General features: G+C 43.4%; 1 protein-coding gene across 2 annotated transcripts in view; it reads left to right on the forward strand.

The window, feature by feature from the left end:
- Positions 1–23883, forward strand: part of TTC27 (tetratricopeptide repeat domain 27) — an 880123-nt gene that overhangs the window by 794104 nt on the left and 62136 nt on the right. For both annotated transcript variants that reach the window (XM_063917959.1, XM_063917958.1), the window contains 2 exons: positions 346–444; positions 5842–5894. In XM_063917959.1, the coding sequence (XP_063774029.1) occupies positions 346–444; positions 5842–5894 (152 nt within the window). The remainder of the gene's footprint in view (positions 1–345; positions 445–5841; positions 5895–23883) is intronic.

The raw sequence follows: 23883 nt of genomic DNA on the forward strand, positions 1-23883 counted from the left end.
GACCTGCTGTCCCATCAGTTAGAAAGTCGGCTGTTTATTTGTTCCTGTAAATTACTGTATGATAAACTGGAGTCGAGATGTTTGACAGGATATACTGCTGCTGAGCTCATATGCTCTTTGCTTTAATGACAACAGATATTTACTGAATAATGGTATTAACACTAATAAATAATTTTACTTATACTCCATTTACTGTTGTTTCACAAGCTGTTGGTGCGTTACAAATAAAATATAATAACTAATGTGTATTCTGGTGTTTCTGCATGTGAACACTACTGATGTGTGTTTTTTGTCATGTCTACTTTCTTATTGTGTTTTATACTTTGCTTGATTCTGCCTTTTCAGCTTGGTGTGTGGTTTTCTTTGGGCTGCGCATATATCACCTTACAAGGATATGAAGGTGCAGCAAGAGCCTTTCAGCGTTGTGTCAGCTTGGAGCCTGATGTGAGTACAATCATTTAGCCTTATTCCCATCTACAATAACATAGCCTTATATATTAGAGTGTATATAATTTATATTTTACTAGCGTTTGCGCGCAGCTTTCTTCACGAGGATGTCTCTTATTGCTCAGCAGAACCAATTTTACAAAGACAGTAGTGCCATCTAATATTGGGGCAGATGTATTAAGCCTGGAGAAGTGTTCTGTCATTTTTCAAACCTGTAATGATTGGCTGGTGCGATATCACCTTCCACTTATCACTTCTTTACCACTTCTTCAGGCTTAATACATTTGCCCCAATGTCCGTAAAGGCCCCAATGACAATATTGTTGTATATACAGCTTGATGACTAGAAATGGTAAGACTTGAGAAATGGGTAACTTGAAAGCTAAACCTTTGTAAGTAATTGTAGTAACATGTATGCTTGTTTCCTTGCCGCTAGCATAGTGTAATTTTTTGTGTGTGTGTCGGTTATTAATAATTTCAATAAAAGAACAGGTTCTCTGACTTGGGGCTGTCAAAATAGAAGGCACATAATTGAGTCCTGTGAGAATACATTGCAGTCCAGTTGGCTTGTGTTACAGGTCCATGTGACGGAGCACTGTTTACATTGTAATAGCTCTTCCAGACAGTCTGTGGTTTGGCACGGCATGACTGCAAACCAGTCTCTTTGGGTGCCAAAGGAATCTGAAAAGAAAAATTCTAGACCTCTTTTTTTTCTTGTAATTGAATCCAAATTCCCTGACATGCTGCATTGTCGTAAAAGAGTTTAATGGATTTATACTTTTTTTTTTTCAGAAAAGCAGGTTTACTGACCACTTCAAATACATATGATAGGGTTTTCGGCTTTAGCCATGAACTTTACCAAATCAATTTGCAGTAATAGTAGACACAACCCTGGCCATACACCTTTTGCACTGTGACATGAAAAATACTTGCAGAATCTCTACTTGAAAGCATTAGACTAGAGCCACTATGTAGGGATGGCCATCGGTGGGTTATCCATATATGGTTGTCATCGATTGTACCATTGATGGCAACCATCGATGGTATAAAACTGTTTGCTATAGATCCATAGATGGTTTCACCCATTGATGGTTATCCCTGCTTTACTATGAAGTGGACTCTGGACCAATCAGTGACTGGGTGTGGCTTTGTGGGTGTCAGGGGGCAGGGCTATGCTCAGTGTCCAGACCCATTTTAAAGGGGGGGGGGGGGGAACTATTTGGTTGGCCTTTACAATCGATGGCAGGAAGCCATGTGGTTCTCCACCATCGATGTCTAAAGTATTCAACATCAACCATAAACCATCAATGATTTTGAAGCATCGATGGTCGATGGCGATCCCTACCACTACGTCAGGTCTCCCTTGTTACAGAGGGGGAGATTTATCAAACCTTGGAGAAAGATAAATTGTAGAATGATAAAGTGCCAACCAATCAGATCCATACTCTTATTTTTAAACACAGCCTATAAAATGGCTGGTAGAAGCGGTCTCTCCACTTTATCTCTCTCCAAGGTTTGATACAGCTCCCCCAGAGAAAGCTGAGGAGCACCATACAATAGGCATCACAGGTCATGTTATATGCAAATGCTGGAACCCTGCTAAGTATAGTAAGGAGGAAGTCCCAATGGGAAAGGGATACACTGTGCGGTAGACTAAGAAGATACTTACTAATTGTAATTTAAGGAAAAATCCTTAAAGCCTGTACTGATAGGTTACTGATTAGGACAATCTCAAAAAAATAATAATTGGGTGGTGCTCTGTGGTGGAGCAAAGATAAGACTGGAACATCTGTCAATTTCACATGTAAACTGTACATGAATATAAAATAATGTGAATTTTTATAAACTACATTAAAAGTATGCATCAAAAAACTATATAAATTATTTCAAATTAATATGAAGACACCCACATTCATAGTCAAGTAATATATAAAGCCAGTGTTATTTTAAATTTCAATCCTGGAGCTGAGATTGAATATAGAAAACTATTAGCTTTTTATGGTGCTGCAAATTCCACTTGTCATCTTAGCACTAGATTTCCAGCCTGTAGTAAATCTACTTGTTCATTTCAGAAATTACGAGCATGCGACAGGTAAGATCACACACAAATCCAAATAGTGTCTTGCTATTGTCCACAGCCTTTAGTTTCCTTATGAGGTCGCTTTTTAACATTTAGGGGTATATTCAGTTGAGGTCGGATCCATTCCAACATGCATTTGTCGGAATGGATCCAACAAGGGCTGTTCAATGCCCATCTCAATTCGACTTTAAAAAAGTCAAATTGAGATGAGGGGGGACAGCCGCAGGCAGACAGGGGACAGCAGCGCAGCAGGAGGATGTGGCACAGCCGCCAGAACTCACGGCAGCGTCCACCCGGCTCCAGCAAGCGTGACCTCACTTGCTGGAGCCGGGTTGACGCTGCTGTGAACGGCGCCTATGACACATCCTCCTGCAGCGCTGTGCTGTAGCGCTGCTGTCCCCAGTCTACCCACTGCTCTCCCCCGTCTGCCCGCGACTCTCCCCCCTCCTCTCAGGTCCCTCATCTCAGTTCAACTTTTTTTTTAAGTCAAACTGAGATGGTCAGAAACGGGGCCAAAACCTGTTGAATTTGCCCCCGTTTCCCTCAGAAGCACGTGAATCGGCAGCTATACCGCCGATTCACGTACTATTCGACAAGTCGAATTCCCCGACTTGTCGAATAAAAATGTTGGGGACTGAATAGGTCGGAACCCCTTCCAACCTGAAAAAGTAAAAAACTGCTGTCTTTTCGACAAAACGGCAGTTTCAACTTTAATTGAATATACCCGTTAATCCTCCAATGACCTCTCTGTAGTACTACGGCTCTGTATATTTACCGATGTCAGGCGTGCAGTGTGTTTGTAGGGGGAGAGGGCAGTTTTTCTGAAAATATGAGGGTGGTTTCATTAAGTAAGGTAACAAGACCTCTCACATGTGTAATGTTCTCTGTTTCATTCTAACTTCCCACTAGGCCAGAGCAGATAGACCACTGCTTCCCCTTACGGCCATTAGACTGCACCTCATATCATTCTGTCCCAACATAAGTTGTAAGATGGCAGGACTGGCGGAAAAATGGTCGCACATTGAGGTGCATGCTGTGATCAGATTTCTGTGTCTCAATAGCACATGAGCAGCAGAAATGAATCACCAACTTGTCAAGGTGTACAGTGATAACATCATGTCACGAAAATAGGCTTGGGTTTGGTGCACTGCCTGTGGTGGACGTGCTTGGCTGCCTGGATCGCTGCTGATCTTAAACGTCTATCCTGCCCTTATCAATTGCAGTGCACCAAACCCAAACCTGTTGTATAATGGCTAAAATTAAATATTTGTACTTTTTTAAATCTTTTATCATGCCCCTAAGGAAAGTACATTGTGCCTTATACTGCCTTTCCATTGCCACCCCTGGGCTGTAAATAGTCAGTGTTTAAATATAGAAACAGAGGATTTGATGACGGATATGGCGATACGGATCTAACCGATATATAGCTCTTCCTGCTTCGCCTCATTACAGAAACTACACTCACCAGATATATTAACAGCTTGTCTGCTGAAGCGGGGAAGTGAAAACTCCCCTCTGCGGCAATCCTCGCCAGAGCCCACAGCACATTAGCCCTGTCACCTTTCACACACCGCCGCTGTACTACGTGAGGGAGAAATGATATCAGTGCACATGACGTGCGCTGATATCACTTCTGCCCCTTAGTTCTTTGAAAGGATAGTCTTAATTGATCTACTGTCTAAGCCTCTACAATCTCTGATGGAAGGCTGGTCCACTTATCAGCTCCTCTTTCTGTGAAGTCATTTTCCTCAAGTTTCCTTTGAAATTACCTCCTTCCAGTTTCAGCATGTGTCCTCGCGTTCTAATACTAACTCTTCTTTAATCAATGTCTCCTTCCTTTACCTTCTTAAAACCCTTGATGTAGGTAAATGTTTTTATCATGTACCCACTTTCCCTTCTCTGCTCCAAACTATACATATTAAAACCTTTTAGTCTTTCCTGGTAATGCACCATATTAGTTGCCCTTCTTTGTACAGTATCTACTGTATCCTAGGTTTTCTTCCACATTTATGTCTGATATTCTGTTGCCATTTGTGAGTATTGAGTCTAACATTGCATCTTTGCGAGTGAGCTCCCTCACCGATTGCTTGAAGGAGGCTCGCTGCTGGGATTTAAAAAGTCAACACTTCTAGTGGAACTTGTAAAAGACCCCTCTGGGTTAACATCAGGTACATTAAAGTCTCCCATGACTATTTACCTTCCCTTTTTAGTGCAATTTTAGTTATCTCCTGGTTATACAGAGTTTGTTAGTAAAAATGTCTGAAATCATCATTGAATTTACTACTATCTGGTATAAAATGTATTATTTCCTCCACTAAGATCTTGGGGGAACCAGTTCCTTCTGACTCTGTATTTTAGCTGTTCTACCTGTCCCTGCTACCAATCTCAAAATACAATAAGTCCCTATTACAGTATGTCACTTGAAAAATGCGGCTAAGGCCGTCATCCTGGTGCTTTGGCGTTCTTCCTCTCCTCACATGGTTTCTGATTTGTTTTTATTCTTGTTGCTAAAATGCTGTGACAGTTTGTTAGAATCATACACAGTTTGCATTACTTACAAAAGGGCGATTCTCCGTGATGCACGGGACAGCTACACAAACAACATACTACTCCAAAATACCAAGATTTTAGTGGGTCTTAAGTTATAGGGTAAGGCATTGCTACTAAGCAATTAAGTTTTCATATAACAACAAGACCAGTTTAAAAGAAAAAATTATTAAAAGCGTGTGATGCACAGGACTTTATGTTCACTTACTGGAGAATCGCCCAAATTACTAGAGGTTAGAATTTACAAGTTATATTTTCTTCATCTTTAGGTTAGCGTTTATTAGCTATGCCGTCTTCATCCTTAGGTTAGAGTTAACTTGTAATGCCTTCTTCATCTTTAGGTGAGAGTTTACTAGTTATGTGTTCTTCTACTTTAGGTAAGAGTTTACTAGTTATGCCTTATTAATCTCTAGGTTAGGTATTACTAGTTATGCCTTCTTCATCTTAAGGTTAGATATTACTGTTGAAGTACTCTTCATCTTTAGGTTAGAGTTTACTAGTTGTGCCTTCATCTTTAGGTAGAGTTTACTAGTTATGTCTTCATCTTTAGTTTAAGTGCAATTTATGATAGCAACTTTAATATGTGAATTTTTCACATCTCTTAATTAATGTGTGTGTTTTGTGGCCCCCCCTGGGGCTGTTCATACATTTGAATGATAGAACAACATACTCATCTGAGGCATGTGTGCAAGACATGTTTCTCGATACTCGGTAAAATATAGGTGACTACTGGGAATAGTTGCTTAATATTTTTTTTTTTTTTTCTAGAATGCAGAAGCCTGGAATAATTTGTCATCTGCATACATCAGACTGAAACAGAAGTGAGTATCTTAAATTTACTGTATCCTGTCTGAATAATAATAATACAAAAACATACTTGTGTCATAGTTTCATATGGTCACTGTAATTTTGAGTGATTAATTAGATCAGTAAAGAAAAAGAAAATCCTCACTTTTTCTTGTCAAGGGATTATTATCAGTATTGTCTCACTTGACCGTTGTCTCACTCCAAACTTTCTTTGAAATATTTTTTTCTTTGAACTGTTTTTTTTGTTTGTTTTTGTTTATCCTCACTGACAGCTTTCCATTTCTGGACCCCTTGGAGAGAAGGTCACTTTTCCAAGTCCTGCACTATCAAAAGTGGGACGGGCCACGATGATGCAATTAGACATGCAAATGCATCTTCTTTTGTGTGAATCTTAAAATCTATTATGGGCATAGTATTGATCAGAAAACATACCATCTTAAATAAAGAAGGGTTTTCACAGTTGTGTCAGTAGCATGTAAAAAAAATTCCCAATCTTTCAATGTATCTGCAAGGGGCACTGAGTAATTTCTTGGGCCCCTGTACTAGAGAAGGGCCCATAGCCACATACTTTCATAAAACCACTGAATGAAAATATTCAAGGAAGGCTTGCTCTGCATCCGTGACCTGCCCATGCATCGCAAACAAGCCCAAGCCACTATAATGTGGCATAATATGGACCAGGGACACTGTTATGTGGCATAATATGAACTGGGGACACTTTATCATAATGTGAATTAGGGGTGCTGTGTTATACAACCTGTACTGGCAGCACAATGTAACATGATATGAACTAGGGCTCTACTATGGTTCATATTATAAACTAGGGCACTGCAATGAGGCATAATATTAACTAAGTACTGCTATGGTTTACACCATGAACTAGGGCACTATTATGGGGCCTAAAATTATTAACTGCTGTGGAGATGTGTCTAGAAGCATTGGGACAGGTGCCTCTTCAAAATGTTGCTATGTGGCCCACAAAGTTTTGCCTACGCCAGTGGTTCCCAAACTGTGCGCCGAGTTCAGGACACTTGCAGGGCTGCCTTGGATTGGTGGTCCAGGACAAATTGAAATTATTTATGATCAGTGTAATAGGCAAAACCAGTGCTGGTGGCTGCCAATCAGACAATATGTGGACAAACAGGAGCAAATCCTGTCCCTCACCACACAATTGAACCTAAGGATGACATATAAACACAATTTACTTCATTAAATATTTATTCTAAATCTCTCAATAAAAAAGTTTTGGCATAGGGGTGCCGTGAAAACAATTCTAATACTCTAGTGCGCCGTGATTCAAAAAAGTTTGGGAACCACTGGCCTACGCCCTTGCTAACAGTGTATGTTTTACAGATCTTTTCAGCATCACAAGTGAAATAAATAACACCACCTGTGGACCTTGTAAAAATGTCAACCAGTGATGGATACACCTGTGTTCCCACTAGGAGATCTGGAATACATGCACTGTTAGGGGTCTGCACTGAACAGTGTTTCCCAAATACAGTCCACAGGGACCCCTAACAGTGCATGTTTTACATATGTCCTCAGTATCACAAGTGAAATAATTGGCTCTACCAGATGATCTTTTAAAAAGTGGCAGCAAGTAATGAATACACCTGTGGCCCAACTAGGAGATCTGTAAAACATGCATGGTTAGGGTCAGTGCCATATTAAGATTGGCTCCGGTCTCTACCTGAAATATATTAAAGGCCTACTGTGTGCCATCGTGGTGACTGGTAATGTGGGGTCATGGCCAGTGCGGGGGAAGGGGGGGGGGGGGGGGGGGGGCGCAGGGTGTGGCCTACACAAGGTGCTGGCCTGTAACTAGCTCAGTGGAGGGTATCGCTAGTATCTACCTACAAATTAATGTACTGTATGACAGGAGAGTACGTTGACATGTTCATCATGTTGATATGAACAATGTCAACTTGTGACATGTTGAGACCGCCATAATGTAAACATCTAACCCTAACCACGACATATTCACTTTGAAGACATATTATACTGTATGTTGACATTTTGTCCTTGTTGACATTATCACATTCAATATTCTGATGTCGACATTATGAATGTTGACGTAGTGAAAGCATATCATATATTTGTTATTAAATAAGGCAAATCTTCAGCTAACTATCTTGTAATTATAACCTTAAAAAGACGTTCGATCTGTAGATGAGTCCTCTTGCAATGTTGCTGCAGGAGGCAGTGTATAGCTCTATGAGTATTGGGTGCGTGTGTATGAATGCTCCGACTACCGCTGCTTGCCTCAGTAAAAGCTCCGCTACCCGCACTGTCAGACCTATGCTGGTTCCCCTGTGCATAATGGGTAGCAGGAGCAATAACTGCCCACTACCTCTGCTGGCTACTGTAGTGGGGTAGTCGGGTAGTGGGAGCGTACGCGCACATGTTTCCGCTACAGTACGCTGTATCGCGGCACTAACGCATCGCAGGCAATCAGGTAAGTGAACACCTCTTTACAAACACGTTTTTGTCATTTTCAAGGAAAACAGCAGTCTGAGACATGCATATACTGTAGACATTGTGTTTGACAAATTTTACACTGGCTGCATCCACTTTACAAATACATTAGTAGACATCAAGAGACAGAGTGAAAGAGAGTGTGCAAGCAAAAGAGAGATATAGCGAGAGAAAGAGATTGGTGATAAGAACAGCACTCCAAGGTATACTGTATCTTAAACACCAAAGGGTTTATTAAGCATAAAGCCGGTGTTGGAACTATACCCTGAAGTGCCGTTCTTGTCAACAATCACTACATTTTTTTTTTCTGGCATCCTACGTACATTTGATTTTTGAATCACCCACATATATATATATATATATATATATATATATATACACAGTATGTATGTATATATATATATGTATATATATATATATATATATATATATATATATATATATACACTGCTCAAAAAAATAAAGGGAACACTAAAATAGCACATCCTAGATCTGAATGAATAAAGTATTCTTATTATTAAATACTTTGTTCTTTACATAGTTGAATGTGCTGACAACAAAATCACACAAAAATTATCAATGGAAATCAAATTTATTAACCCATGGAGGTCTGGATTTGGAGTCACCCTCAAAATTAAAGTGGAAAAACACACTACAGGCTGATTCAACTTTGATGTAATGTCCTTAAAACAAGTAAAAATGAGGCTCAGTAGTGTGTGTGGCCTCCACGTGCCTGTATGACCTCCCTACAACGCCTGGGCATGCTCCTGATGAGGTGGCGGATGGTCTCCTGAGGGATCTCCTCCCAGACCAGGACTAAAGCATCCGCAAACTCCTGGACAGTCTGTGGTGCAACGTGGCATTGGTGGATGGAGCGAGACATGATGTCCCAGATGTGCTCAATTGGATTCAGGTCTGGGAACGGGCGGGCCAGTCCATAGCATCAATGCCTTCCGATGGAAAGGATCCGACAGGTCAGTATTCAATGCCGGGCCAGACCCGACAGGTTTGGTCCGTTCCCGACAATGGCAATAATACGACTTTCTTTAAAGTCGGGATGACATTGTCGAAACGGGACTAAAACCTGTCTGGTTTGGCCGCGCTTCCGACAGCCAACGTGGATTCCGACAATCGTCGTGGTTCCCGACAAGTCTGGAATTCCTGGCTTGTTGGAGAAATCATCCTGCATTGAATAGGTCGGAACCCCTTCCGACCTAAACCTGTCGGAAGCTGCCGTATTTCCGACAAGACGGCAGCGTCCGACAATAATTGAATACACCCCTTTGTATAGACTGCAACATTTGAATAGTCCACTAACTTCAAATTTACACTTCTGTTATAAAGGTGTTAATCAGGAGAAACATATGTTTTACTATTACAATATACAGTATAGATGAAAAGCTTATTTTTGAAGTTTTTCTTGTAGCCTAACTAATTGGAACCCCGTCAGAATATTTTACCTGAGGCATTAAAACAAGCTGATGCTACCAATTTCACCCATTCCGATCCTCCCAACACTGTGTCATCTATCACAAAGGTGAAATAGAGGTGGCGGAAGATGACTTGTAACATCTTGCAGCTGTAGATTTTGATTAACAGCCTGCATACTCTTACTTCATACACCTTTGAAACCAAGGACCAGACAAAGGGCTGGGGTCTTGTTTCACGTATTGATTGAAAACACTTGTGTTTCATTATTATCAGCCCCTTTTCCAAGTCCTTGTTCACACTGCTGTTATTCATAATGGGAAATGTCTGCATAGCACTCATTACGTGCTAATATACGAGATGACCTCAGGCATTTCTGAATGGCTGTTGATAGGCTGACTGTTTGCATTGTGATTTCGTTAGTATAATTTATCAACATGTTTTAAAATATGTCACAACTGTAAATCTTAAGACCTTTCATAGCATTCAATAGCTTAACATAAATATGATAGATGGTGTTATAAACAAGAGAGGAGGGTGTAAATAGCTAAAGGATTACACCCCTGTGTAATCGGTTACTTCATTAAAAGTATAAGATACTGTAATGTTGCAGTGCCCTTTCAAGCAATGTCCATAAATATGGCAAATAATAAAGTATACTCCATAGTTAGCTTTTTGTTAAAACCTCTTCTAGCCATAGCCATAAATGTTTGTTTTTTTAATCTAGTATTTTTATATAATTTTTTTCTGTTACACAATAAAATAAAACATCAAAAACATAGCATACATATTGCAATGAGCAAAGTAAAAGCTATGGGATACTACATACTGAAATTACAAGCACAATATGATAAAATGTGCGACATAAAACACAATAGCAAAAAAAAACATACTGTACTTCTAGGTATTAGAGTAAATATGGGACAGGAACAATCATAAAGCGTATGGGAAGCGATCAATAATACATTTTCAGTACAGGGACAGAAATGTATTAAACGGGTGCAGAAAAAGCATCAAAAATATCATACATATACAGATGGGTCCACATTTATCTTGACCTTTAATAGGATTAACTGAGACTGGCCAGTCGGATTTAATCCCCTGCTTCATTGTTCTCTGTATTGTATTGCAGTTGAGAACAATAGATGAAGAGTTTATGCTAATAAATCATGTTGTGCCTAGGCGCAGAAAACTAGTCAAGATAACCGTGGACCCATCTGTAGATGGCAGAATCTAACAGCAGAGGCATTTCAGTGCAGGACCCTAAATGTTTTTTTTTTTTTTTTTAAGTTTTTATTTTCTAGATCTTTTCTTGACTTGTAATGGGTTCTGCTTTAAATACCACAAATTTTCAACCATTCCTGAAGATGATTCTGCCAAACACTGACTGGACAACTAGCCAGAAGCTAGACTTAATTTTTTAGATTGTTCATAATCCCTATAATGAATTATCTACAATCTCAGCCTGGAGATTTGGGTTTACTAGGGTAACTCCTTTCAAAAACCAATGGAGCTTTCTCTTACGTCCTAGAGCAGAGGTTCTCAAACTCGGTCCTCGGGGGCACACACAGTGCATGTTTTGCAGGTCTCCTCACAGAATCGCAAGTGAAATAATTAGCTCCACCTGTGGACCTTTTAAAATGTGTCAGTGAGTAATTAATACACCTGTGCACCTGCTGGGTTACCTGCAAAACATGCACTGTGTGTGCCCCCGAGGACCGAGTTTGAGAACCTCTGTCCTAGAGGATGCTGTGGTCCATATTAGTACCATGGGGTATAGTCGGGTCCACCAGGAGCCATTGGCACTTTACGAGTGTGGGCTGGCTCCTTCCTCTATGCCCCTCCTACCAGACTCAGTTTAGAAAATGTGCCCATAGGAGCCGGTCACAGCTAGGGGAGCTCTACAGAGTTCTCTTAGGAAAAAAGTTTTTTTCGTTTTTTTCAGAGTTTTTTATTTTACAGGGAGGCTGCTGGCGACAGCCCCCCGGCAGCCAGCCGCCACCCCCTCAGGGAGCTGAAGATGTGGCGAGTGAGTCACTGTCCCCCCTTGCAAGCGGGGGGACAGTGTGAAGAAGGCGGCCAGAGGGAAGGAGCGCGGTCTTAACCGCGCTCCTGGATGGCTCAGTGGTACTGCGGTGTGGAGCTGGGAGGGGCGCCCTGGGCCAGCGCCGGACCCTACACTGTCCACTGCAAGTCTGTCGGGGTCTGCGGATCCAGGCCAGCACGACTCCTCCGGCCAGTATAATCTTTCAGTGAGCGGGAAGACAGCGCCATTGAGGGGGCGGAGCTTCTCCTCAGAGCGGACCCAGCAGCGCTCAGCGCCATTTTTCCTGCCTGCACTCAATACCAAGTGGATCCGGGTCCCTCCAGAGCAAACTCCAGCTATCTCTACGGTACCAAGGGGGTTGTAGAAGGGGGGGGATGCTGTAAACAGGCTGTGTCACCTATTAAGGGACACAGTCAGCGCTGGTTGGGGACTCCCTATACCTTTGATAGCGCTGTGTGTGGGTTGGCTCCAATCTCTGTGTGTCTCTGCCATTCTTGGGGGGGAAACTCTTGTCTACATAATACCCTGTGTGTTTGTGGGGTGTTTGAGTGTGTGTGACAACATGTCTAGGGACACTGTTTCATATGCTGCAAAGGATTTATCTTCCCAGGAAGACTCCATTCCATGTAATCAGGATCGCACTGTTTTAGCGCAGATCCCAGCTAGAGAGCCAGAATGGTTAGTCTCTCTGAGGGGGACTATTTCTCAGATTTCTGATAGAGTTGCTAGGACTGAGCATGCCACTCAGGTCCTCCAGTCCTCTATGGTGGTATGTTCTGATCCTGCCTCCTCGGGGTCCCCTGCGGTACATTCCCAAAAAACGTGCACTTGCAATTATGCAGGATGACACGGACACCGACTCTGACGCTGCAAACGGTGACGGGGATGTGTTGAGGGGGACGGCATCACTTGCCAAGGGGGTGCAGTTGATGATCGAGGCTGTTAGGGATGTTTTACACGTTTCAGACACAGCTCCGGAACAGGTAGAGGAGGCCTTCTTACAGATCATAAGAAGCCCCCCCTCACCTTCCCGGCATCCAAAGAATTGAATGCTATCTTTGAAAAGGCATGGGGAACTCCGGAAAAGAAATTCCAGATTCCCAAGAGGGTCTTGGTGGCTTTTCCCTTCCCTGAGGAAGATAGGAAGAGATGGGAGTCCCCGCCGATAGTTGACGCCTCTGTCTCCAGGCTGTCCAAACAGGTGGTATTACTGCTCCCGGGATCTACCGTGTTAAAGGACCCGGCAGATCGCAAGGTGGATGCTACACTGAAATCCATTTACACGGCTTCAGGGGCTATATTGCGGCCTACTATAGCCTGTGCTTGGATTGCTAAAGCTATTGCCAGGTGGTCAATCACTCTGCAGGAGGAATCGACTACGCTGGACAAAGGTGACGTTGATTTATTTTTACGTAATATTCAGGATTCTGCAGGGTTCCTGGTGGATTCCATGAAGGACCTGGGTTCCATGGCTGCGGGGGATCTCCTCCATGTCCGTCTTGGCTCGCAGAGGTCTCTGGCTGCGCAACTGGTCTGCGGACGCGGAATCTAGGAAGTGTGTGGAGGGCCTGCCATACAAAGGTCAGGCTCTCGTTGGGGAGGCGCTGGATGTGTGGATTGCCACGGCTACCGTGGGTAAGTGTCCTTTTCTCCCCTCAGCTGCACCGGCTACGAAGAAGCCTTTTTCCTCTACCACGTCACAGTCCTTTCGGCCCGCAAGGTTTAGAAAAAATAAGCCTTCGAACACCTTCTTCAGAGGTGGTCGTGCCAAAGGAAAGAAACCTGCTCCCGCAGGTTCCCAGACCCAGAAGCCCGCTTCTGATACCCCTAAGTCCTCCGTATGACGGTGAACAGCTCGGTCTGGAGGAAGGTCAGGTGGGGGCAAGACTCCGGCAGTTCAGCCACGTCTGGGTGTCGTCGGGTCTGGACCCCTGGGTACTGGATATAGTGTCCAGAGGGTACAGACTGGAGTTTCAAGATCCCCCGCCTCACCGCTTCTTCAAGTCAGGCTTGCCAGCCCTGCTGGCAGACAGGACAATTCTTCTGGAGGCCATCAGAAAATTGGTGGTGTCAGAGGTCATTGTTCCGGTCCCACTTCAGCAATGGAACAGGGGTTATTATTCAAACCTTTTTGTGGTAACAAAACCGGATAGTTCGGTACAGCCTATTCTAAACTTAAAGTCTTTGAACCCTTATGTCAGGGAGTTCAAATTCAAGATGGAATCTCTGAGAGCTGTCATCTCAGGACTGACGGAGGGGGAGTTCCTGGTGTCTCTGGACATCAAGGATGCTTACCTCCACATTCCCATTTGGGCGCCGCAGCAAGCATATCTCCAGTTTGCTCTGATGGACGATCACTATCAGTTCCAGGCGCTGCCGTTTGGCCTCTCCACAGCACCAAGGATCTTCACCAAGGTGATGGCGGAGATGATGGTTCTCCTCCGCAAACAGGGGGTGAATATAATTCCATATCTGGAAGATCTCCTGATCAAGGCGTCATACAGGGAGAGGTTGTTGCGGTCCATCGCGCTCATGACACAACTGCTCAGGAGGCACGGTTGGATCCTAAACCTTCCAAAGTCTCATCTGGAACTGACAAGGCGGCTGTCTTTCCTGGGAATGATCCTCGACACGGAAGTGCAGAGGGTATTTCTCCCGGTGGAGAAAGCGTTGGTGATTCAAGCAATGGTCCGGGATGTCCTAAGGCCTACCCGGGTATCAGTTCATCAATGCATACGCCTTCTGGGTAAGATGGTTGCCGCCTACGAGGCTCTGCAGTACGGCAGGTTTCATGCTCGTCCTTTTCAGCTGGACCTATTGGACCAGTGGTCGGGCTCTCACCTACACATGCACAAGAGGATACGTCTGTCTCCGAAAGCCGGGATTTAACTCCTCTGGTGGCTGCAACTTCCGCACCTTCTGGAAGGCCGAAGGTTCGGTATTCAGGACTGGATGCAAGTCTAAGAGGTTGAGGAGCAGTCGCTCTAGGGGAAACCTTCCAAGGAAGGTGGTCGAATCAAGAATCACTTCTCCCAATAAACATCCTGGAGCTAAGGGCCGTGTACAACGCCCTTCTGCGAGCAGCACACCTTCTACAGCAGCGTTTTTCAACCGCTGTGCCGCGGCATACTAGTGTGCCGCCAGCGGTTGTCTGGTGTGCCGCAGCCTGCTGCTCACCGGCCACCAGAGATGCCCTGCACAGTGCTCCACCCAGTGTCAGAACTACTAGCGGTGCAGCCACACAGCCGGCAACCGTATCAGCAAGCTTCATTACTAATGAGACGCTGCCGGCGACCTCCGGGCCATAAAGGAAGCAGTTCTGGAAGAATGTAAGCGGAGGTGAAGCCTGCTCTCCGCTCCGTAGTCAGTTCTGTCCCCTGAGCAGTGTCGCACAGACGTCATGTCACGACGCTGCTGCCTAATGTTTGCAGCCGCGCTGTCACAGAAGAGAGGAGACCCACGCGTCTGGTGAGTGTAAATGTGAAGGAGGGTACAGGCTGTCAAGACAGAGCAGAACAGCAGAACAAGGTAAGTTACCTGGGGTAGCAGGGAGTTTGAAGTGCCGGAGCAGCACATTAATGGCCATACATGGGGAGGGGGGGGGGGGGGGACGCAGTATTGGGAAAACGGAGGGGGAGAAGGAGCATTCACTACTGTAAATACAACAGGGGGACCACACTATTGGAGTACAGTGGGGAGCTGGCACACCACTGCACCATATTAAGGGGCACATCACTAGCAATACAGAGGGAGGACACAGTACTGACAGAACAGTGGTTGGAGCACATTACTGGCAATAGCAGAGCGAGAGGGTCAGGCAGTGATGGAGCGTTAGGGGTATGTCTGGGTAAGGTATGGGCTGGCGGTGTGGAATTACTGTGGGGGTTAGTGTGTTTGAGTTATACCTGTGGGGGCCAATATGCTTTAACTGTTGGGCCAATGTGTTTAATTACTGTGGGGGCCAATGTGCTTGATAAATGTTGAGGCCAATGTATTTGATATCTGTGGGGGCCAATGTGTTTTTTTTCCCCCGTGGGTAACTGATAGCTTGCCTTGAGAATTTAAAGTCTTGTTAGGCGTGCCGCGAGTCGAGAAAGGTTGAAAATCACTGTTCTACAGGATCGGGCGTTTCAGGTTCAGTCGGACAACGTGACCACAGTAGCCTACATAAACCGACAAGGCAGAACGAAGAGCAGGGCTGCCATGTCAGAGGTGTCAAGAATCATCCTCTGGGCAGAAAGGCACGCTGTAGCGATGTCGGCGATCTTCATTCTGGGAGTAGACAACTGGGAAGCAGACTTCCTCAGCAGACACGATCTCCATCCAGGGGAGTGGGGCCTCCATCCGGAGGTGTTCGAGGAGGTAACCGGTTGGTGGGGGGTTCCTCACATAGACATGATGGTTTCCCGCCTCAACAAGAAGCTGGGGAGGTACTGTTCCAGGTCGAGGGACCCGCAAGCAGTGGCAGTGGATGCACTGGTAACACCGTGGGTGTTCCCGTCAGTGTATGTGTTCCCTCCACTTCCTCTGAATCCAAAGGTCCTTCAGCTGGTAAGAAGAACAAAGGTTCTGGCAATCCTCATTGCTCCGGACTGGCCACGGAGGGCTTGGTATGCGGATCTACTGGATCTTCTGCTGGAAGATCCAAGGCTCATACCTCTTCGGGAAGATCTGCTGCTGCAGGGGCCGTTCGCCTATCAAGACTTACCACGGCTACGTTTGACGGCATGGCAGTTGAACGCCAGATCTTAGCTCGGAAAGGTATTGTGAGTGAGGTCATTCCTACCCTGATTCAGGCTAGGAAGGGGGTGACGTCTAAACATTACCACCGTATTTGGAAGAAATATGTTTCTTGGTGTAAAGCCAGGAAGTTTCCTGTGGTGGAGTTTCAACTTGAACGTTTTCTCATTTTCCTGCAGGCAGGTGTGGATATGGGCCTGAGATTGGGATCCATCAAGGTCCAGATCTCTGCTTTGGCCATCTTCTTTCAAAAACAACTGGCTGTCCTCCCTAAAGTTCAGACCTTTTTGAAAGGGGTTCTGCACATCCAGCCTCCCTTTGTGACGCCCACGGCACCCTGGGATCTAGATGTGGTGTTGCAGTTCCTACAATCAGCATGGTTTGAGCCTCTACTGGAGGCTGACATCATGTTTCTCACGTGGAAGGCGGTCACTCTGTTGGCCTTGGCTTCTGCTCGACGTATGTCAGAATTGGGGGCTTTATCTTGCAAAAGTCCTTATCTGATCTTCCGTGAAGACAGGGCGAAGCTTAGGACTCGTCCACAGTTCCTGCCTAAGGTTGTATCGGCTTTCCATATCAACCAACCTATTGTGGTGCCAGTGACTACTGACTCCTCAATTGCTTCAAAGGCCTTGGATGTTGTACGGGCTTTGAAGATCTATGTGAAGAGGACTGCTCGTCATAGGAAATCTGACTCTCTATTTGTCCTCTACGATCCCAAGAAAATTGGGTGTCCTGCTTCTAACCAGTCGATTTTGCGCTGGATCAGGTTCACTCTCCAGCATGCGTATTCTACGGCAGGATTGCCGTGTCCAAAATTGGTTAAGGCCAACTGTACTCGTAAAGTGGGTTCTTCCTGGGTGGCTGCCCGGGGTGTGTCAGCCTTACAGCTGTGCCGAGCTGCTACTTGGTCTGGTTCGAACATGTTTGCCAAGTTTTACAAGTTCGATACTCTGGCCTCTGATGACCTCAAGTTTGGTCCAGCAGTATTGCAGGAGCCTCCGCGCTCTCCCTCCTTTACTTGGGAGCTTTGTTACATCCCCGTGGTACTAATATGGACCCCAGCATCCTCTAGGATGTAAGAGAAAATAGGATTTTAATTACCTGCCGGTAAATCCTTTTCTCGTAGTCCGTAGAGGATGCTGGGCGCCCGCCCAGCGCTTCGTTTTCCTGCCTTGGGTGTATGGTTCAGTGTTACCTGGTTCCTAGGTAAATTCTGTGTTATTTATGTTTCAGCTGTTGCTGAGTTGTTCCGGCATGTTGGCCGGATTCGCATGTTTGTGTGGGCTGGTATGAATCTCGCCACTATCTGTGTAATTCCTTCTCTCGAAGTATGTCGTCTCCTCGGGCACAGTTTCTAGACTGAGTCTGGTAGGAGGGGCATAGAGGGAGGAGCCAGCCCACACTCTTAAACTCTTAAAGTGCCAATGGCTCCTGGTGGACCCGTCTATACCCCATGGTACTAATATGGATCCCAGTATCCTCTACGGACTACGAGAAAAGGATTTACCGGCAGGTAATTAAAATCCTATTATTGCAATTTATCCGTGTCACCAGTGCACCCCTGTTCTCCTGACTCCTATCCCCCACCAGCGAGTCTGATTCTGTGTGTCCACCCACTTGTTGGGTGCAGGATCTGTTATTACTTATTTACTCCTCCCCTGTTACCTTGCAATGATCATTACTTGCTTTAACTATCCCTAATGAGTCATTCTACCCTTCTCCATTACCTTCATGGGTAATCCCTGTACGGTGCTATGGACACCTTGTGGCACCATATGAATAAGACATACATGATTATAACGGATAAATACTTTAGTGCAGCCATTTGTGGGAGAAATGCCAGCAGTGACCGTGTCGACATTCATAATTGTGATCACCACAGTATCGACAGGTATGATGCCAACATTTTTAAAATTATTATTTTCAGAATGTTGACATTCAACGTCAACTTTGTCAGAAGGTCGACATTGGGATTAGGCGACGTAAGGGTTATGGTTAGGCACTAGATGGAGAGGTAGGGTTAGGGAAGAAATACTTACTGAAATGGCGGAGGATCGGAAGTCTAACCAGGGAAGTCACACTCACATGACCACCGGGATCTGGAAGACGCCACTGTAGTCTCTGCATCCACCTGGGGCATGTAAATCACCGCTGAGCCACCAGGGACGATATTTACATTTTAACATGTCTACATAATTAATGTTGAGTTTGAAGTAATGGGCTCAATTCCTTAGCTATGTTGAGTCTGTATATTCTCCCCGTGTCTGCATGGTTTTCCTCCTGCTATTCAAAAATGTAGTGGTAAGTTAATTGGCTCCCAACAAAAAATTAACCCTAGTGTATAGGTGTGCGTATGTACATGGGCAAACTGGATGGGCCAAGTGGTTCTGCTGTGAAATTCTATGTATACAGTATATGTTTATATGTATTATGACTTGATCTATATACCACACCCATTTGTGAATATGCTGTGAATAACAGACCTCCCTTATCAATGCATTGAACAATGGAAAGAAACTGCATACTCCTCTGACTATTTCCATATTGTAGTTACAGATTTTGCTGTAAAGTTTTGTTATTCATAACTATTGTCACGCGGAACCAAATGTGTGTTTCTGAGATTTAAACAGGATAGTTTCTAGCATAATTCCCTACTTCAAGTATCTGGCATTATTACAGTAAACTATAATAGCCAGCATAATCATTTTAATTAGACATCATCATTTGAGATTGTTACCCGTTAACCAGCACTGTGCTTGAAAACACAGAGCGCTTCACTGTTATATTAAATAGGAGATGGCTCAGTAGACTTTATAATTAGAAAGGCCATCTTTATTTGGACAACAACCACAATCTGAACACAAATCCCTTTGTCTCTTTGGCAACATTCATTGTACTGGCTGGTCGGGTGGTTGATGATGCAGATGACTCTCTCCCGGTAAGGATGGATGATGCTTTCAAGCATTTGACCCATATAAGCTCATTAGTGTAAGCATGTACTTGACAAGTAATAAAGTCATATTGAAATGACAGGCTTTGTATCCTAATGAACTTAATTTAATTAAAAAGTAAACTCAACAGTGCTCATAAGTAAACATTCACGGCACAGGTGTTTCAGCAAGCTATGGGGCAGAAAGCCTGGGTAGCAATATTGCGAATGAGGCCTATGGCTTGTATACTGGATATTGGAAGAATGTTTTATCTGGTGTCCGTTACCACTTTATCAGGGATGTCTGTAACGGAGCAAGCACTTAAAAATGTGACCTTATCTTCACTGGCGCAGACTACTAGAACACATCCTAACGCCTCAGTTGCCATGTGCAGTAATGTCACTGTTGTCTTTCGGTTATTGATACAGTATCCATGTTCTCAGCCACCATCTGCCTTTTATTTGCTGCTCAATTTTAGTTATTTAGTGATGTGTGTTAGGCAAATTGTTGCTAAAATTACTTATTAAGGATTTTTCTAAGAAAGTGTGATTGAAATAATTGTGCATTATAGTGACATTGGCAAACGGTATTTTATATCTGAGCTTAAATCACTGTAAATCCTGGCTTTAAAAGCGGTATCACCATTACTTCATTTTCTTCTGCTCTGGTTACAGAGTGAGAGTGTTTCTCTTCATCCTGTCAGTGTGCACTCTGGGGGAACCTTTCCACAGGACAAAGTATAGACAATGTCAATTAGGCATGCAGACCCCTGTTAAACAGTGTGATTTCTCGGAGGGTAGAGGAAGCAACAGGTTCTAATTAGGCTTTGCAGACTCTTTTAATAAAGTGTAACCCAAACAATGTTGTATAGTGTAACAGCTTGTTTGCATTTACCCGCATCATCACATTGGTATTGTATGTTTCATTTTTTTTTTCATACAAAAATGTTTGCATCAGTTCACTTTCAATAGTGTGAGTGTCGGACAGAGGGGGTCATTCCGAGTTGTTCGCTCGCAAGCTGCTTTTAGCAGCTTTGCACACGCTAAGCCGCCGCCTACTGGGAGTGAATCTTAGCTTATCAAAATTGCGAACGAAAGATTAGCAGAATTGCGAATAGACACTTCTTAGCAGTTTCTGAGTAGCTCCAGACTTACTTGGCATCTGTGATCAGTTCAGTCAGTTTCGTTCCTGGTTTGACGTCACAAACACACCCAGCGTTCGCCCAGACACTCCTCCGTTTCTCCAGCCACTCCCGAGTTTTTCCCAGAAACTGTAGCGTTTTTTCACACACACCCATAAAACGGCCAGTTTCCGCCCAGAAACACCCACTTCCTGTCAATCACATTACGATCACCAGAACGAAGAAAAAACCTTGTAATGCCGTGAGTAAAATACCTAACTGCATAGCAAATTTACTTGGCGCAGTCGCACTGCGGACATTGCACATGCGCATTAGCGACTAATCGCTCCGTTGCGAGAAAAATATAACGAGCGAACAACTCGGAATGACCCCCAGAGTGTCCTGTCCCATGATCCATGGATCTGTTTATTTTAGTACTCCACATAATGAGGAACAAACTATCCAAATAACACATTTTAGATTACTAAAGCTCCATCTATATAATAAAAGTATATCATATTAACAGAAAGATATATATATATCTATCAATCCCTGTGCAATCCATTATTCATTAATTAACAAAGGTAACTGCCACTTCAAATAATCCTCTCTCAGTCCTATATAAAAAAAGGCTAATGCTGCTCTGTGGGAGGGAATTCAAGTGTTTTGCATGCTGGCGGCCACTAGATGGCGCCCGATGGGGCAATTCATGTATTGCTCTGTTCGAACGCATGCAGACGCTGGCACTTACATTACTTTTATGTTTTTCCATAATATTGACAGGCTGGTAACTATTTAATTTATAATCTACTGAGTGGTTAACTTTTAGTTATTGTAAGATGGCATTTGCAATGCCATACCCACACCTCAAACAAACACAAAACTATCCTCCTATTCCGTACCTGTCATGGACTCCTGCTAGCTAAATCATTGTTTGCACAGAAGAGAGCACAATATGACAGTGTCCACTTGCTGGTCCTCCTGAAGTCATTGCAAAAGTGAAGAGAGACCTAACAGATGGGTAACCGGAGGAAACACAGCTTTCCCTCCTACACTCAGGAGTTTGGTACCTGGAGGAGGACACGGAAGGTGTGTGTGTGTGTGTGGGGGGGGGGGGGGGGGAGTGTTAAGTGAGAGAAGTGACAGCATACAGTGGGGGAGATTCAAATGTTTGAAAAGTCAGTTGGGTTTCTGTTTTTTCCTGTCTATTAGATAGGAAAAAACAGACTCCCAACTGACTTTTCAAACATTTGAATCTCCCCCAGTATCTTTGCTTCCATAAAATGGTGTCTACTCATCTAATACTGTACAGTGTGCTGTGATTCACTGTTTTACTTTTGACTCCTGATTCAGGTTCCACTAGTCAGAACTTCACATTTGAGGGATTGCGTTAAATAACCCTGGAAGACTATACGGCCTTTATATCTTATATTACATTTTATATCTCAGATGTTTATTATATCTATCACTGTTTTAGATACTGTTTCATGAATTCTCAGTTTTACAACAAATTTTGCAGGGAACATTTAGTTACGTTATGTTACTTTACGTAATATTTACTGCTCAGTTGTTGTCATCATTTGTAAGTAACGTGTGGTTATTATAATAAGAGTATTGTACAGCATCATTAAAATCTGTATGCTTTTTTATTTTTTTTTAGATCTGCAGTTGTATTATTCTATCTGCACACATGAAAAAACAATTAATTAGCATGTGTTTACGGGACAGGCTCCTTCCTTGTGTTTGTTTTTCTTCTGTTAAGTGTCAGAATGTTAAAGCTCATTTCTGTGGAAAAGCGTTTATTTTGGCTTACGTCCTAACCATGTTCATCTATAGAGAGATGGAATAATACCTACTGATCGCTTTTTACTTCTGTCTCACTTTGAAGTTTCTTAAGTGATAAAGAATTGGTAGAATATGTAGACTGACAATGGTAAAGCATGTGAATGGTCCTGATATACAGTACCACATCCTCTAATTTTTCCGTCACTCATCTTCCCATATGCTTGAGAAAGCCCTTGTTTGCCCTCAATCTTGCATTGGTCATTGATAAGACTTTTTCCCAAAATTTAGAATTGTACTATAATGTATACGTTTATACAGTACAGCAGGATTAGGCTAACTTCAGACAACAATTGTTCATATTACTTTTTTAATATGTAATTTGTAATTTTTTAAAACAGGCACCCAACTGACTTTTCAAACAATTGAATTCCACCCAATGGGTGAAATTCAAATGTTTGAAAAGTCTTTGGGTGCCTGTTTTTTCCTGTCTATTAGATAGGAAAAACAGACACCCAACTGACTTTTCAAACAATTGAATATCCCCCAATGAGTTTACTTTGCAAATGCTGTTACAATGTGTTGTTTTTTTAATAAGATTTTCTAGTAGCCAAAAATCAGCCACTAGTTTAGTAATACCGTGTTGCCTTATGAAAGTCACCTTCCTGTTCGTAGTGTAAGAAAATGACGAACACCTGGTTTAGGACATAATGTATTAGTCTGTATAAGTGTAAATGATTGATTCCCCTCAGTGTGTTTAGTTCTTAGTTTGTACAGGAAGACTTAGGTCAGTTACAACTACTGACATTAATGTACTGCAATCTGTAACCGCATTACATGATCAGTTTTTCAGTGGTACATAATTAAAAGGTTTTGAAATAATTAGTTTCCATTTCATTTAACATTCCATGGTAAGCTCCTCATGTTTTCTCATACTGATGAGCTCCAATTGCCAAGCTTGTCCAAATAATGATGTAATGGCAGAGTTTAAACATGCCGTTTATGGCTGTTCTATGGAATCTAGCGGTAACTTTGTTAGTGCTTTAATACTGAACATATAGTTTTGTGCCTGAAAGGTCTCTGCAACACCTTGATAATTACATATGTCACAGCATATGGATTGTTATTACAGTTCACAACAAATGTGTTGTTCCTTTCATGAGTTGAGGTGAGAGCCTTGTCTCATACTGTCCATTCCTAATGGTGTCTGTACATTCCTAGAGGTGGCAGAGAGGAGGTTTTTTTTCTTTCACTTTGGCTCCTGGCACCTTCTTTACATCTCACCTGGCACTCGTATTACTGGTGCTCTGCAGCCACTTGCAGTGATTGCAGGAAGGAGACCAGGGAACGTGTGTAACTGTGGGCTTTTTCCTGCAAGCCTTGTACTGTGACAGCGGATGCTATGATATAGAAAGAAACAGGAGAGAAAGTGGATATACAGTATTTTAGCTCCTGCTCTGTCACCAATACTAGTA

Source organism: Pseudophryne corroboree, chromosome 4, assembly GCF_028390025.1.
Source record: "Pseudophryne corroboree isolate aPseCor3 chromosome 4, aPseCor3.hap2, whole genome shotgun sequence".
In the NCBI taxonomy this organism is placed as follows: domain Eukaryota; kingdom Metazoa; phylum Chordata; class Amphibia; order Anura; family Myobatrachidae; genus Pseudophryne; species Pseudophryne corroboree.